This window comes from Nerophis ophidion, linkage group LG11 (assembly GCF_033978795.1).
Source record: "Nerophis ophidion isolate RoL-2023_Sa linkage group LG11, RoL_Noph_v1.0, whole genome shotgun sequence".
Lineage (NCBI taxonomy): Eukaryota > Metazoa > Chordata > Actinopteri > Syngnathiformes > Syngnathidae > Nerophis > Nerophis ophidion.
This window is the reverse complement of record NC_084621.1, coordinates 18,032,954-18,051,536: the sequence shown is the minus strand read 5'-3', so window position 1 is coordinate 18,051,536 and position 18,583 is coordinate 18,032,954. Positions and strand designations below refer to the sequence as shown.

Sequence of the window (18,583 nt, the reverse complement as noted above, 5' to 3'; positions counted from 1 at the left end):
AGAAGACAACACAGTGATGACATCACACATGATGCTAGAAGACAACAGGGTGATGACATCACACATGATGGTAGAAGACAACACAGTGATGACATCACACATGATGGTAGAAGACAACACAGTGATGACATCACACATGGCACTTACTATTCTGTGTGTGTGTGTGTGTGTGTGTGTGTGTGTGTGTGTGTGTGTGTGTGTGTGTGTGTGTGTGTGTGTGTGTCTCAGATCTTCCGGAAGGTGATCCTGGGTGGAGTCTCAGGCTGAAGGATGAGCGTGACTTTGGTGTCGAGGTCTTGTGAGGACGACACGCTGAGGTGGAAATTCAGCAGGATCTGCAATAGTATAATATAACACTATTATAGCTGATAAAAGTATATCTGATAATAGTATTATAGCTCATTATAGCATTATAGCGAATGATAGTATAACTGATAATGGCATTATATCTGATACTAGTATAACTAATGATACTATTATAGGTGATAATATATCTCATAATAGTATTAAAGCTGATAATAGTATATGTAATAATAGTATTATAGCTAATAATACTAATATAACTGATAATAGTATTATAGCTGATAATATATCTAATGATACTATTATAGCAGATAATAGTATATCTGATAATAGTATTATAGCTGATAATAATGTGTCTGATAATACTAATATAAATGATCATAGTATAGCTGAAAATAGTGTTATAGCTGATAATAGTACATCTGATAGTAGCCTTATAGCTCATAATAGTACAACTGATAATAGTATCGGAGCTGGTAATAGTATTATAGCTGATAATACATCTTTTAATAGTGTTATAGCTGATAATAGTATATCTAATAATAGTATTATAGCTGATAATACTATCATAACTGATAATAGTATTATAGCTGATAATACTATTATAACTGATAATAGTATTATAGCTGATAATAGTGTATATGACAATACTAATGTAGCTGATAATAGTATAACTGAAAATAGTGTTATAGCTGATAATAGTACATCTGATACCATCATTATAGCGGATAATAGTATAACTGATAATAGTATTGTAGCTGACAATAGTATTATAGCTGACAATAGTATGTCTGCTAATAGTATTATAGCGAGAGTAGTATTATAGTTGATAATAGCATAGCTGAAAATGGTATCGTAGCTGATAATAGTATATCTGATACTAGTATTATAGCTGATGATTGTATATCTGAAAATAGTATTGTAACTGATTATAGTATTATAGCTGATAATAGTATATCTGAAAATAGTATTAAAGCTGATACAAGTATAACTGATTATAATATTGTAGCTGATAATAGCTGACATAGCTGACAACCGTATTATAGCTGATAATAGTATTCTAGCTGACAATAGTATAGCTGATAATAGTATTATAGCTGACAATGGTATATGTAATAATAGTATTAGACCTGACAATAGTATAGATAATAGTTTGATAGCTAATCATCCTATATGTAATAATAGTATTACAGCTGACACTAGTATAGCTGATAATAGTATGATAGCTGATAATGGTGTATGTAATAATAGTATTACAGCTGACAATAGTCAAGCTGATAATAGTATGATAGCTGAAATGGTAAATGTAATAATAGTATTACAGCTGATAATAGTATAACTGATAATAGTATGATAGCTGATAGTGGTATATGTAATAATAGTACTATAGCATGGCTTTAATAGATGTTTGAGATGACTGAGATGTGTATGACGTAATCACATGTTTCACTCTGAACAGCAATTAGCTTAGCTTCTTTTTCCACTTGCAAACATCGGAGAGTGGACGAATACGATAAAGTGTGGTGCGTGACTCACGTGCATGAGGCAGAGTTGAATCTCGTTCTCGGCGATCCTGCGGCCGACACATTGTCTCGCCCCGAAGCCGAACGCCAGCGAGCGAAAGCCCGCCCCCTCCTGGCCTCCTCGCTCCGCCCCCCACCGCCCAGGGTCAAAGGTCAGCGGCTTGTCAAAGACCTCTGCACTCCTCCCCAGGGGGTAAAGACACACTTGGACCATGGTCTGTGGGCCACAGGATGATATCGATCATCATGGACCATACTGCTCATCATGCACGATACCGCTTACCACGGACGATATCACTCTTCATGGACGATAACGCGCATGTTGGACGATACTGCTCATCATGCACGATAACGCTCACCACGGACGATATCACTCTTCATGAACGATAACGCGCATGATGGACGATACTCCACATCATGCACGATAACGCTCATCATGGACGATATCAGCCTTCATGGACGATAACGCTCATGATGGACGATTACGTTCATGATGGACGATAACTCATGATGAACAATATCACTCTTAATGGACGATAACGCTCAAGATGGACGATAACGTTCATGATGGATGATAACTCTCATGATGAATGATGTCACTCTTCATGGACGATAACGCTCATGGTGGACGATAACGCTCACCACGGATGATATCACTCTACATGGACGATAACGCGCAGGATGGACGATATCACTCTTCATGGACGATAACGCTCATGATGAACGATAAGTCATAATGAACAATATCACTCTTCATGGACGATAACGCTCAAGATGGACGATAACGCTCATGATGGATGATAACTCTCATGATGAACGATATCAGTCTTCATGGACGATAACGCTCAAGATGGACGATAACGTTCATGATGGATGATAACTCTCATGATGAACAATATCACTCTTCATGTACGATAACGCTCATGATGGACAATAACATTCATCATGGATGATAACTTTCATGATGAACGATATCACTCTTCATGGACAATAACGCTCAAGATGGACGATAACACTCATGATGGACGATATCATTCATGATGGACGATGACACTCTTGATGGACGATAACGCTCATGATGGACGATATCGCTCATGACAGACGATATCACTATTAATGGATTATAACGTTCATGATGGACAATAACTCTCATGTTAGACGATAATGCTCAGGATGGTCGATATCGCTTATGATGCACAATAATGCTCATGATGGATGACAACGCTTATGATGGACGATAACGCTCATGACTGATGATAACGTTTATGAAGGACGATAACGTGCATGATGGACATTAACACTCATGATGGACGATATCGCTCATGATGAACGATATCGCTCATGACAGACGATATCACTATTAATGCATGATAAGGTACATGATTGACAATAACGCTCATGATGCACGATATCATTCATGATGGACGATGACACTCTTGATGGACGATAACGCTCATGATGGACGATATCGCTCATGACAGACGATATCACTATTAATGGATGATAACGTTCATGATGCACGATATCATTCATGATGGACGAAGACACTCATGATGGACAATAACATTCCTCATAGACGATGACTCTCATGATGGATATTAACACTCATGATGGACATTAACACTCATGATGGATGATAACGCTCATGATGGATGATAACGCTCATGATGGATGACAACGTGCATGATGGACGATAATGTGCATGATGGACGATATCCCTCTTCATTGACGATATCGCTTATGATGCACGATAAGGTTCATGATTGACAATTATTCTCATTATGGACAATATCACTCTTAATGGATGATAACGCTCATGATGGACGATAATGTTGATGATGGGCAATAACTCTCATGATAGACGATAACGCTCAGGATGGATGATATCGCTCATGATGAACGATATCGCTCAAGATGAACGATATCGTTAATGACAGACGATATCACTATTAATGGATAATCACGTTCATTATGGACGATAACTCTCATGATAGACGATAATGCTCAGGATGGTCGATATCGCATTTGATGCACAATAACGCTCATGATGGATGACAATGCTTATGATGGACGATATCACTCATGATGAACGATATCGCTCATGACAGACGATATCACTATTAATGGATGATAAGGTACATGATTGACAATAACGCTCATGATGGACAAAAACGCTCATGATGGACGATAACGTTCCTGATAGACGATGACTCTCATGATGGACATTAACACTCATGATGGATGATAACGCTCATGATGGACGATATCACTCTTCATTGACGATATCGCTTATGATGCACGATAAGGTTCATGATTGACAATAACTCTCATGATGGGCGATATCACTCTTAATGGATGATAACGCTCATGATGGACTATAACGCTCATGATGGACAATAACGCTCATGATGGACGATAACGCTCATGATGGACGATAACGCTCATGATGGACGATAATGTTGATGATGAGCAATAACTCTCATGATAGACGATAACGCTCAGGATGGATGATATCGCTCATGATGAACGATATCGCTCAAGATGAACGATATCGTTAATGACAGACGATATCACTATTAATGGATAATCACGTTCATTATGGACGATAACTCTCATGATAGACGATAATGCTCAGGATGGTCGATATCGCATTTGATGCACAATAACGCTCATGATGGATGACAATGCTTATGATGGACGATATCACTCATGATGAACGATATCGCTCATGACAGACGATATCACTATTAATGGATGATAAGGTACATGATTGACAATAACGCTCATGATGGACAATAACGCTCATGATGGACGATAACGTTCCTGATAGACGATGACTCTCATGATGGACATTAACACTCATGATGGATGATAACGCTCATGATGGACGATATCACTCTTCATTGACGATATCGCTTATGATGCACGATAAGGTTCATGATTGACAATAACTCTCATGATGGGCGATATCACTCTTAATGGATGATAACGCTCATGATGGACTATAACGCTCATGATGGACAATAACGCTCATGATGGACGATAACGCTCATGATAGACGATAACGCTCATGATGGACAATAACGCTCATGATGGACGATAACGCTAATGATGGACATTAACACTCATGATGGGTGATAACGCTCATGATGGATGATAACGCTTATGATGGACAATAACGTGCATGATGGACGATATCACTCTTCATTGACGATATCGCTTATGATGCACGATAAGGTTCATGATTGACGATAATGCTCAGGATGGATGATATCACTTTTTATGCACAATATCACTCATGATGGATGATATCACTCATGATGGAAAATATCGCTCCGGATGGACGATAACGATCATGATGGACGATAACGTTCATAATGCACAATATCGCTCATGATGGACGATATCGCCCACGATGGAAAATATCACTCATGATGGGCGATAACGCTCATGAAGAACGATATCGCTCATGATGAAGAATAACGCGCATGATGGATGATAACGCTCATGATGGACGATAACGCTCAGGATGGATGATGTCGCTTATGATGCACAATATCACTCATGATGGACAATAACGCTCAGGATGGATGATGTCGCTTATGATGCACAATATCACTCATGATGGACATTAACACTCACGATGGATGATAACGCTCATGATGGATGATAACGCTTATGATGGACGATAACGTGCATGGTGGACGATATCACTCTTCATGGGCGATATCGCTTATGATGCACATTAAGGTTCATGATTGACGATAACGCTCAGGATGGACGATATCGCTTATGATGCACAATATCACTCATGATGGAAAATATCGCTCATGATGGAAGAGAACGCTCATAATTGCACAATATCGCTCATGATGGATGATATCGCCCACGATGGAAAATATCGCTCATGATGGACAATATCACTCATGATGGGCGATAACACTCATGATGAACGATAACGCTCATGAAGTTAGATATCGCTCATGATCAACAATAATGCTCATGATGGACGATAACGCTCATGATGGACGATAACGCTCATGATGGGCGATAACACTCATGATGAACGATAACGCTCATGATGAACGATAACGCTCATGAAGGACAATAACGATCATGACGGATGATAACGCTCATCATGGACGATAACGCTCCTAATAGATGTCAACACTCATGATGGATGATACCGCTCCTGAGGGACGATACTGCTAATGATGGATGACACTGCTCATGATGAACAATTAAACTACATCATGGATGATAACGCTCATGATGGATGATACCGTTCATGATGGACGATACTGCTCGAGATTGAAAAACACTCATGATGGGCGATACTGCTTGTGATGGACGATACTGCTCATGATGGGCGATTAACGCACATCATGGACGATAACGCTCATGATGGATAATGGACGATACCGCCTATGATGGTATGTGTGCTGATGATACTCACCCCTGCTGGAACCTTGTAGTTGTGAAGAATGATATCGCTTACGGGATATCGCTGAACAGCGATACCTACTGGATACAACCTGACACAACAATACACAACAATGAGATTTTCATGAAGTGTGTACTTGCTGTGTACTACCTACATACTCCTTATAGTACACGCTGTATACTACCTGTATACTACTTATAGTACACAGTGTATAGTACTTCTATACTACTTATAGTACACAGTGTATACTACTTCTATACTACTTATAGTACACACTGTATACTACCTATATACTACTTATAGTACACAGTGTATACTACTTCTATACTACTTATAGTACACACTGTATACTACCTAAATACTACTTATAGTACACAGTGTATACTACTTCTATACTACTTATAGTACACAGTGTATACTACTTCTATACTACTTATAGTACACACTGTATACTACTTCTACTGTACACACTTGGCGTGTACAAAACCTGATGACATATTTCATTCAAGGCCAGAATCCAGGCAAGCACTGATCCAGGTCCTGATGCTGGATCCTTCAGAGGAGGCAATCCCGGTCTTGAGGGTCTGATTGGCTGTTTGTTTGGAGGAGGTATGCCGTGATGAGTCGATGGCTTACCCAGCAGGATTGGCACCTACGGGACATAAGCTGTCCTGTGAGTTGTGGCCCCTGGTCAGACACAAGGTCTATGGGAACTCCCCAGCGAGTGAAGATGATCCATGAGTTTTTGGCAGACCTTAGAAGTTTTGGCGTCTTTCAGGGCAAACATTTCTACAGACTTGCTGTAGTAGTCCACCACCATTATCAGCACAGAGTTCCGGCTATGACTACTGAGTACACTCCGATCTTCTTGACCGGGGTTTTTGTATTGTTGGCAAGTCCTGCATGCTTGGCCATTGCTCCTACTGTCAACCACCAGGCTACCACCAGAAACTTCAGGAGAGTATTCATTCTACAAAGCTGTCCTCCAAACGGACTGTTCTGGAAGTAGGCCAGGAACTGCGACGCAAGAGCAAAAGGCACTACCTGCTGAAAATTGAACCCACCATCATAGTGTGGTACTCCCCGGTACCACACTCCTTGCTGAAGCATCTTCCTTCCTTTGGGGAGAAATCTGAATCCTTTCCCTTCCGCCATGACATACTTCCTGAGATGGGGCTTGAGGACCATCTGTGCTGTGGTCATGAACTCCAGGCCTAGTAACAAGCTGGTCCTCTGCTATGATTTGAACCTTTTGGGTGCCGTGGAAGTCATGCAGGTTGAGGAGCAGGGTGGCTTTGCCAAACGCTTTGTTGACTTGCCCATTGACCATGACCAACTTTGAAATTCCGCTTGGCTCCAGAACCCCACCTTCTTTCTTCACAGCCTTTTACAAGGAAGGACTAACCAGTGAGTAGACAGCTCACCGTGTCAACAGCTCCAGCCATCATCTCGGGGATGGAGGTCCTGAGACCGCAGTCCTTTTTCCAGCAGTTGTCCCAGAACACCGCTGTATTGGTCTCTCGTGGACCATCTTCTTTGGACCTGTGCAAGCTCATCGGAACCAGCTGATGAAATTGTTCGCCCAGAGAGATCCGCCCTATTTTGACTCGCCCAGACTTTTTTGAGGGTTGCACTGCTGGACATGACTCCAATAGTCTTTATTGTTGCTCCAATCATGTTCAATCCAGGAGCCCACCTTGACCAACTGTTCAACTGTCGTCACCATGTCCCGCAAACAAATGGCCAACCTGGGTCACAGGCACTGAGTTTGGGTGCACAGTCTCGATTTCCTACATGTCAGGTCTCTACTTCAGGCAGAGGGCAAGATAATCATATGCAAAATCTCCCAAAAACTGATTAGGGGTTTGATGGTTGGAGTGCAGCTGCTTCTCCATCTCTGATTGCTTGTCAGTTGGAAAAAAAGGCTCCAAGGAACAACTGCTTGAATATAGACCAGCTGGCTATTTTGGTGCGGACTGCCAACCACTAACTCCTTGCAGGACCCTTTAGAACGGCATTGAGTGTTGCCATCAACCCAGCATCAAAGGGCAGAGTGCTAAGACATAGTGTTCAACAAATGCTGCGACATCGGAGGACCCTCTGGACTCTCTAAACTGGCGACATTCCGTTCTGATAGTTGGTCTGGCGGTGACAGAATGTGTGACAGGGAAGTTGACATCCGTGGCAAGTGGGTTTTGACTGGCTGATACATCGACTGCAACGGTGGAGAAGCTTGCGGTCGCCAAGACCATCGAGTTTTAGAGAGAGCCTTTTTTAGTTCCACCTTTAATCTTGTCGACACAGGCATTTTACGATAACTTGGCCGACACGCTGCAACATGGTGTCCAGTTCTTTCAAAGCTTCAGCCATCCTCCGTTGCTGCCCTTGGTCCATTCTCCCGGTTGAGGGTGCTTTCCGAAGCCTCCTTAAATCTTTTCTCTTGAAGCGTCTGAAGTTGCTCCAGAACTTGTTGCTCTTACCTTAACACCATCCTCTTTCTCTTCTTTCGCATCGTGTCCAGGCTGGTCTGAAGCTAAAGATTCCAGTGAGCAAGAAACAGTACTTTGTTTGGTCCTACTGGAGACATGGCTGAAGGGTTTAAGGGGCGAGTTGGGTCCTTGGCTGCCTCAGTGCCATCCGGTCCATGCTCCTCGTCCATGAGTTAATTATGTTCTTGATAAAAAAAAAAGAGTGGAGTGCCATCTACGGGTTAGGGAGGAGGAGTTCAAGTACATTGGAGTCTTGGTCACGAGTGAGGGAAGAGTGGATCGTGAGATCGACAGGCGGACAGGTGCTGTGTCTTCAGTAATGCGGAAGATCTGTTGTGTTGAAGAAGGAGCTGAGCCGAAAGGCAAAACTCTCAATTTACCGGTTGATCTACATTGACCAAAAGGACAAGATCACGGGTGGAAGCTGCCGAAATGAGTTTCCTCCGCCGAGTGGCGGGGCTCTCCCTTAGAGATAGGGTGAGATGCTCTGTCATCTGGGAAGAACTCAAAGTAAAGCTGCTGCTCCTCCACATCGAGAGGAGCCAATTGAGGTGGTTCGGGCATCTGGTCAGGATGCCACCCGAACGCCTCCCTAGGGAGATGTTTCGGGCACGTCCAGCCGGTAGGAGGCCACGGGGATGACCCAGGACACGCTGGGAAGACCATGTCTCCCGGCTGGCCTGGGAACGCCTCAGGATCCCCCTGGAGCAGCTGGACAAAGTGGCTGGGGAGAGGGAAGTCTGGGCTTCCCTGCTTAGGCTACTGGCCTCGCGACCCGACCTCGGATAAACAGAGGAAGATGGATGGAAGGATGGTTGATAAAAACTTCTGTACAGAAAGTTAAGTCCCGTGTTTTGTGTACCTTAGAATCTCCTTCACGGTGCCTTTAAGCAGTGGCGCCCCCTGCAGGGCTTTGTGAGGATCACCGCCTGCCTGAGCCCATGACGCCTTCACCTGCTGCCTCACGCTGTCTTGCACATCCGCATTACGACTCAACTCGAACAGCGCGAACTGCAAGGGGACCGCAGTCTGGGCACACGGCAACACAATATCAACACACACAAACCCCCACACACAGAGACCCACACTCACCGTGTCAACAGCTCCAGCCATCAGCTCAGTGATGTTGGCCTTGATGAGGTCCTGAGACAGCTGTCCTTTCTCCAGCAGTTGTCCCAGAACGCCGCTGTACCCGTCCGTCTTGGTCCCGGCGGCCATCTCGGAGGACAAGCGCCGGAAGCCCCTCTGGATGCTGCTCTCGGCTGGAGGACCACAAGTTCAAGGACATTGACCAGACGTCCGTCCGTTCATCCGACGCCGTACCTTGGTTGAAGATGTGGTCCCAGGCTGCAGCGTGCTGAGTCCACAGGGGGGCGCCCACGCGTTCCAGCAGGGAGGAGGGCAGGTAGAGGAGGGGCGGAGTCGTGGCCAGCATTCTCTCCACCGCCATGATGAACTTCTCTGACTCCAGCGAGGGCGAGGAGGAGAAGAGGCCCACACGCTCGCCGTAGAGGACATGGCAGCTGGCTACACGGGGTCGGGGGTGAGGGGTGAAAAAACGGGCAATATACACACTTCCGCATATCCCAGATTTCTCAGCCGATTGGGACCGTACTTCTTTCAACACCTTCCACTCATCCTGGACAATCAAACTACCATTTTCCAGACTAAATTATTTTTTCCAAAAATCCCCAGAGTTCCCGGTTTTCCAAAGCCCTATTTTCACCTTTTGTTCTAAAGTTTTCACAGTCCACATTTCTCCATAAATTCCAACCATTCCACCATCAAAACATTCCTCTCAGTTGGGGATTTCTTTCGAACAAATTCCCAGTTTTACTGAAAATCCCGGGATTTCCCAAATACCAATTCTCAAATCAAAGCGTTACCGCGTCAACATTCCTGAACCGATTGAAAAAATTCCAACACCAGCCCATCCATACCATCCATGTCAATTGTGCATGTGTTTTTTTAAATTTTCCAAATTTCCAGGAAATTTCCATTCAAATGAATGGACATTTTCAAAGTTCAACAACACCCAATTTTCTCCCATTTTTGCACCATCTTTTACCCGATTCCAAACTTTCAACCGCCCACACAGACTACTCCCCCTGGATATTGAAGGCAAAAACTAATTTTCCAAGTTAAATTATTTTTCCAAAAAAAGTTCCGGGTTTTCCAAAGCCCTATTTTCACCTTTTGTTCTAAAGTTTTCACAGTCCACATTTGTCCACCAATTCCAACCTTTCCACCATGAGGATTTCTTTGGAACAAATTCCCAGTTTTCCCCTTCCACTCATCCTGGACAATGAACAGAGGATGATATTGAAGGCAAAAACATGTTACCCATTTCCCCCCAAAATCCCCGTTTTGCCCGAATTTCCAGGAAATTCTCCCCATTGAAAATGAAATCAGGCAATACACAAAAACGTCCGCTTTTCCCACATTTTTTTGGTCTAAATCAGATTTTGTGTAATTTAACGGTAACACCTTCGCTCCAAATAGGCTAACCTACTCCAACCTCCACGGACAAAGCTACGAAGTACGGGAGACCGGGCTTTCTGCTCCGCTGCTCCCAGTCTGTGGAACGCTCTCCCTGATCACCTCAGACTGTGGATGCTTTTAAAATTGGCTTAAAAACCCATCTTTAAAAAAAAAAAAAAAAAAGGCTTTTTATAGACATGCATGCTGATTTTAGCTATTGGGCTGTTTCTATTTTTACATTTTATTTATTTTTATTATCTTTTTATCATTATTATTATTACTATTTTTTTTTACACTGGGGCACTTTGAGGTTCTTTGCTCAATGTAAAGTGCTTTTTTACAAATAAAATCAAATATTATTATTATTTAGGATGGATACCGCGGTATCGGACCGATACCATGTGACCATTTGCACTCTTATCAAAACCCTGACGTGCTGTGGTGCTCTTTTTGCACGTGCAATGCAAGGAAATGTAAAAATGAGTATTTTCCCGTCCTTCACACACGCACTTGAACACACCACCCGGCTGAAGGTTGAACTACGGCAGGGGTCACCAACCTTTTTGAAACCAAGAGCTACTTCTTGGGTACTGATTAATGCAAAGGGCTACCAGTTTGATACACACTTAAATAAATGGCCAGAAATAGCCAATTTGCTCAATGTACCTTTAATAAATACATCTATATATATATATATATAAAAAATGGGTGTTTCTGTCAGTCATTCCGTCGTACATTTTTTTTCCTTTTACAGAAAGTTTTTTGTAGAGAATAAGTGATGAAAAACACTTAATTGAACAGTTTAAAAAAGGGGAAGACAAAAAAAATTTAATTTTGAAACATAGTTTATCTTCAATTTCGACTCTTTAAAATTCAAAATTCAACCGAAAAAAAGAGAAAAACTAGCTAATTCGAATCGTTTTGAAAAAATTAAAAAAAATAATTTATAGAACATTATTAGTAATTTTTCCTGATTAAGATTAATTTTAGAATTTTGATGTTTTAAATAGGTTAAAATCCAATCTGCACTTTGTTAGAATATATAACAAATTGGACCAAGCTATATATCTAACAAAAACAAATCATTATTTCTTCTAGATTTTCCATAACAAAATTTTTAAAAGAAATTCAAAAGACTTTGAAATAAGTTTTAAATTTGATTATACAGATTTTCTAGATTTGCCAGAATCATTTTTTAAAATAATATTTCCCAAATATTCTTCGTTAAAAAAACAGAAGCTAAAATGAAGAATTAAATTAAAATGTTTTTATTACTCTTTATAATAAAATCAATACATTTACTTGAACATTGATTTAAATTGTCAGGAAAGAAGAGGAATGAATTTAAAAAGGTAAAAAGATATATGTGTTTAAAAATCCCAAATTAATTTTTAAGGTTGTATTTTGGAAAGTTATAACAAGCAAACTAAAAAAAAAAATACATTTATTTAAACAAGTGAAGACCAAGTCTTTAAAATATTTTCTTGGATTTTCAAATTCTATTTGAATTTTGTCTCTCTTAGAATTAAAAATGTCGAGCAAAGCAAGACCAGCTTGCTTGTAAATAAATGAAATTTAAATGAGCTCGGGCCCAGTGAAGCGTTTCTGGGTGTTGTTGATAAATGGCTGTGGCTTTGCATAGTCAAGTTTTAACACACACTTACAGATGTAGCGTCAACATAGTCAAATAGAGGCAGCTCACTGGTAAGTGCTGCTATTTGAGCTATTTTTAGAACAGGCCAGCGGGTGACTCATCTGGTCCTTACGGGCGACCTGGTGCCTTGGTGACCCCTGAACTACGGTCAAAGGTTGAATTGACGTCTGACCTTCCAGTGCAAAGCGGAAGAGGTCCGGACTGGGGTCCAGCGTCAGTTCGCCGCCCGCGGCCTCCACCCGGTCCCCGAGCATCCGGCAGAAATCCCTGGCCACCTGGTCCAGCAGGGGGAGGAAACGCCGGACGGCGGCGCTCACCATCACCTCCTTGTTGAGGAGGAGGCGGTCGGAGCGCCACTCCTCGCCGTTCCTGGGGAGGGACAAGCAGGGAGGCGGCGTGAGCGTGGAAGAGACACCAGGAGACAGGCTGCTTTGGGAAAAAAAGGATGGTGGCTAACTTGAGGAAGATTCCCTTGCTGTGCTGGCGAGTCTCTCGGTGCGTCGCCCACGGCTGCAGGATCATCCGCCGCGGGTACGGACCCTCGGAGCGGTACAGCTGCGCCACGTCGCCGGGCAACATGATGTTGACGCTGCTCTGGGTGCCCAGCTTCTCTCTTTCTCACACAACAACGAGAACAACAAAGAAGTCCAAAAATGCTCACGTCTGACTTGTTTTTACAGTTAGGACCCAAAAGGGTCCCAAGGACCTACAATGTCTGAAAACTACTATCAATGAAAATCACCCTCGTTATAAATGATTGACCTAATAAGTTTACACTTACTGCACACCAAATATTTGTCTTTGGAATATTCATAGGGGAATATTTGGGTTATTGCCATTGAAAAAAGGTGTGCCTCATTGACAAAAAGGGTATAAAATATACAAAAACAAAGAAATAACAACTCAATGCCAATTGATCTAAAGATAACCAAGAAATGTAAGACTTCAAAGTATGAAAAATGTTAGGATTATTTGTTGACGAACCCCAAGATGCAGAGATGGAGTGAGCAAACATGATTTTAATATAAATACTAAGACAAAAGCAAACAAAGGGTTCCAACCAAAAGCGTGCCCGTGGGCGGATAAAAAACAAAAAGCCTTTAGCATAGAAGCTAACGAGAAACAAAAAGGAACTTTAGAATGGAAGCTAGAGGATAACAAACAGAAAAACTGGAAATAGCTATGGCTAACAAAAACAGCTTACCGCTACGACGACCAGGACAAAATGTAGCACGACAGGTACTAGCTGAAATAATGCCGGACACGACAGGTAGCAATGCGGCAACGACAATACAAATGACAATACAATGATCCAGCAACTGACACATAGACAAAGGAGGTACAAATAGGAGCCGGCTGATTGGCAACAGGTGTGGCCAGATGCCAATCAGCCGCAGCTGAAGGGGAACACAGCACTCAGGGAACAGGACAGGAAGCTGACAAAATAAGAGCACTAGACAGGAACTAAGGACAGGAAATACGAAACACACTGAGGAGGAACACAGCACTCAGGGAACAAGACAAGAAGCTGACAAAATAAGAGCACTAGACAGGAACTAAGGACAGGAAATACTAAACACACTGAGGAGGAACACAGCACTCAGGGAACAAGACAGGAAGCTGACATATTAAGAGCACTTGACAGGAAGTAAAAGACAGGAAATACTAAACACAGGAAAGAGACAAATGCAGAGGAAAAAACTAAAACCTAGAAAAACTGTCAGGGGCAAGCCTGACTAAAAAAAATGCATACTCATTAATGACTCAGTTTGAACACTTTTTCGAATGGGACCCTGTAGGGCACCAAGTCGCCCGTAAGGACCAGATGAGTCGCCCGCTGGCCTGTTCTAAAAATAGCTCAAATAGCAGCACTTACCAGTGAACTGCCTCTATTTTTTAAATTTTATTTATTTACTAGCGAGCTGGTTTCGCTTTGCTCGAACATTTTTAATTCTAAGAGAGACAAAACTCAAATAGAATTTGAAAATCCAAGAAAATATTTTAAAGACTTGGTCTGCACTTGTTTAAATAAATTCATAAATTTTTTTACTTTGCTTCTTATAACTTTCAGAAAGACAATTTTAGAGAAAAAATACAACCTTGAAAATGATTTTAGGATTTTTAAACACATATTCCTTTTTACCTTTTAAATTCCTTCCTCTTCTTTCCTGACAATTTAAATCAATGTTCAAGTAATTATTTATTTTTTTATTATTGTAAACAATAATAAAAAATGTTTAATTTAATTCTTCATTTTAGCTTCCGTTTTTTTGACAAAGAATATGTGGAAAATATTTTTTCAAACTAATTATGATTAAAATTTAAAAAAAATATTCTGGCAAATCCAGAAAATCTGTAGAATCAAATTTAAAACTTATTTTAAAGTTTTTTTTAATTTATTTTAAAATGTTTGTTCTGGAAAATCTAGAAGAAATAATGATTTGTCTTTGTTAGAAATATAGCTCGGTCCAATTTGTTATATATTCTAACAAAGTGCAGATTGGGTTCTAACCTATTTAAAACATCAACATTCTAAAATTAATCTTAATCAGGAAAAATTACTAATGACTTTCCATAAAAAAAATAATTATTTTTATTTTTTTTTAAAGATTTAAATTAGCAACTTTTTCTCTTCTTTTTTTCGGTTGAAATTTGAATTTTAAAGAGTTGAAATTGAAGATAAACTATGTTTCAAAATTACATTTTCATTTTTTTTTTGTGTTTTCTCGTCTTTTAAACCGTTCAATTAAGTGTTTTTTTCATCATTTATTCTCTACAAAAAACCTTCCGTAAAAGGAAAAAAATGTACGACGGAATGAGAGACAGAAATATCCATTTTTTTATATATATTGATGTATTTATTAAAGGTAAATTGAGCAAATTGGCTATTTCTGGCAATTTATTTAAGTGTGTATCAAACTGGTAGCCCTTTGCATTAATCAGTACCCAAGAAGTAGCTCTTGGTTTCAAAAAGGTTGGTGACCCCTGATATAAAATATACAAAAACAAAGAAATAACAAGTTTTTATCAATTAATTGATCTAAATTTAATCAAGAAATGTAAGCATTCAAAGTATGAAAAAATAAAAAATAAAAATAAAAAATAAAAAAAATAAAAAAATATATATATACCGTATTTCCTTGAATTGTCGCAGAGTTTATAGTATGCGCCTGCCTTGAATTACTGCCGGGTCAAACTCGCTTCGCAAAATAATTAGCACATGTTTAGTATTGGTCAAACTCGTGACACTTCCCCTATCATCATTTTCAAAATGGAGGAGACTGATTTCAATACCGGTAACTTGAAATTGTTTAAAGGGAAGAAGATTAAGAGGTATTCAGTAGGATTCAAGGTCCAAACTTACATCACACTCAAATTTTTACTGCATGCCTTTGGTAAGTGCCGGAGTGAGAAGAGGTTTCAAATTAATTAGCGCCCCGGCGGCAATTCAAAGAAATACGGTAAATATTTATATATATCACATTTTTTGCAAAGGATAATAAAGATTTTTATTCCGACAAAAAGGGTATAAAACATAAAAAACAAAAATAAATAATTAATATCAATGATTAACTTTCCACTCAAAGAAAAAAAATATTCCCCATGACTTACTTTCAGCACTTTTTATGTGAGGGGCCCCTGAGGGTCCGAGGGACCTACGATCTCACCTGTAAATAGGTCCGAGGTTTTGGAAGGTCCTCTCCATGCGCTTGTGGAGCAGCCTGAAGCCGTCCTCCCTCCAGACCTGGACCAGGTTGATCCATCCGCTCCTGCCGGTGTGAGGGATCTCCTGGAAGCTCTTGACTCCATCCTCTCCTCCCGCACCTCGCCTGCCCTCTCCGGGTGACGCCGCCGCCGCCAGAGCCCTGCTGGGAACTGGCAGGCGGAGGCCGGCTCGGACGCACTCTCCCGCCGCCTTGGACATGGTCCTGGTGGTGGGGGGCCCCGCTGTCGGCTCTGTTTATTCCCTGCGTCTGGCATCCTTGGACCTCCTGACAGGGGCTGACGATTTATGGACGTGGAGGTGCGGGGTCAAGAGAAGAAGCATTAAAAGGAAAATAGTCTCATACACACTACTTGTCACTTGCATTCACAACAGTTATTTTACAGGTACTCACTAGCATTTGTACCATGAGTACACAGAGTATTACACAGAACTGTCTTTAAAAAGTTGAAGTGGAGTTAAAACTTGACTATGCAAAGCCACAGCCATTTATCAACAACACCCAGAAAGGCTTCGCTGGGCCCGGGCTCATCTAAGATGGACTGATGCAAAGTGGAATCCTTCGAGAGACGTAAACGTTTCTTACTGGACACTCTCCAACACGCCGAAGTTGCTTTATGTTGACGCTACATCCGTAAGTGCAAGTTAAAACTCTACTGTGCAAAGCCAAAGCCATTTATCAACAACACCCAGAAACACTTCGAATTTAGGGATTTCACCATCCACGCTCCGTATTATCATGAAAAGGTTCAGAGAATGTGGAGAAATCACTGCACGTAAGCCATGATATTACATACCTTGGATCCCTCAGGCGCTATCGCATCAAAAAGCCACATCAGTGTGTCAAAGATATCACCACATGGGCTCAGGAACACTTCAGAAAACCACTGTCAGTAACTACAGTTGGTCGCTACATCTGTAAGTGCAAGTTAAAACTCTACTATGCAAAGCCAAAAGCATTTATGAACAACACCCAGAAAGGCTCCGCTGGGCCCGAGCTCATCTAAAATGGACTGATTTTAAGTGTAATAATTCGAGAGATATAGTGACACCTTACATGGAGCGATGCGGACACGTTTGTTACTAAAACGCCTAAGTTGCTTTATGTTGACGCTACATCTGTAAGTGTGTGTTAAAACTTGACTATGCAAAGCCACTGCCATTTATCAACAACACCCAGAAACGCTTCGCTGGGACCAAGCTCATTTAAGATGGACTGATGCAAAGTGGAATCATTCAAGAGAAATCATAGATAGATAGATAGATAGATAGATAGATAGATAGATAGATAGATAGATAGATAGATAGATAGATAGATAGATAGATAGATAGATAGATAGATAGATAGATAGATAGATAGATAGATAGATAGATGGATAGATAGATAGATACACAGTACTTTATTGATTCCTTCAGGAGAGTTCCTTCAGGAAAATTAAAAACTCCAGCAGCAGTGTACAGAGTTGAGATCAATCAAACAGTAAAAAGTAAATAATGGGGTTATAAGAGAAACAAAATAGAAAAATATTACAATAAGAATAAAAATAAAAAGCAACACTGAGAATAAAAATATAACAGTAAAATAAGAATATAATAAGAGAGACACCTTACGTGGAGTGATGCCGACAGGTTTGTTACTGGACGCCGAAGTTGCTTTATGTTGACGCTACATCCGTAAGTGCAAGTTAAAACTGTACTATGCAAAGCCAAAGCCATTTATCAACAACACCCAGAAACACTTCAAATTTAGGGATTTCACGATCTACGCTCCGCAATATCACGAAAAGGTTCAGAGAATGTGGAGAAATCACTGCACTTAAGTCCATGATATTACATACCTTGGATCCCTCAGGCGCTATCGCATCAAAAAGCCACATCAGTGTGTAAAGGATATCACCACATGGGCTCAGGAACACTTCAGAACACACTGTCAGTAACTACAGTTGGACGCTACATCCCTAAGTG

At 41.0% G+C, this 18,583-nt stretch overlaps 1 protein-coding gene across 2 annotated transcripts; it reads right to left on the bottom strand.

The window, feature by feature from the left end:
• LOC133561729 (cytochrome P450 11B, mitochondrial) lies at positions 1-17,070 on the bottom strand. Of its 2 annotated transcripts, XM_061915215.1 has the most exons (9): positions 16,563-17,070; positions 13,352-13,507; positions 13,067-13,263; positions 10,083-10,286; positions 9,852-10,021; positions 9,622-9,788; positions 6,283-6,361; positions 1,840-2,043; positions 1-335 (listed from the first exon to the last, which is right to left on the bottom strand). In XM_061915215.1, the coding sequence occupies exons 1-9, from the start codon at positions 16,817-16,819 to the stop codon at positions 225-227; spliced, it is 1,545 nt and encodes a 514-aa protein (XP_061771199.1). In that variant the 5' UTR covers positions 16,820-17,070; the 3' UTR covers positions 1-224. The 2 variants fall into 2 exon arrangements, with proteins under 2 accessions (XP_061771199.1, XP_061771198.1); XM_061915214.1 differs by having other exon boundaries at positions 9,622-10,021.
• Positions 17,071-18,583: the final 1,513 nt, after the last annotated feature.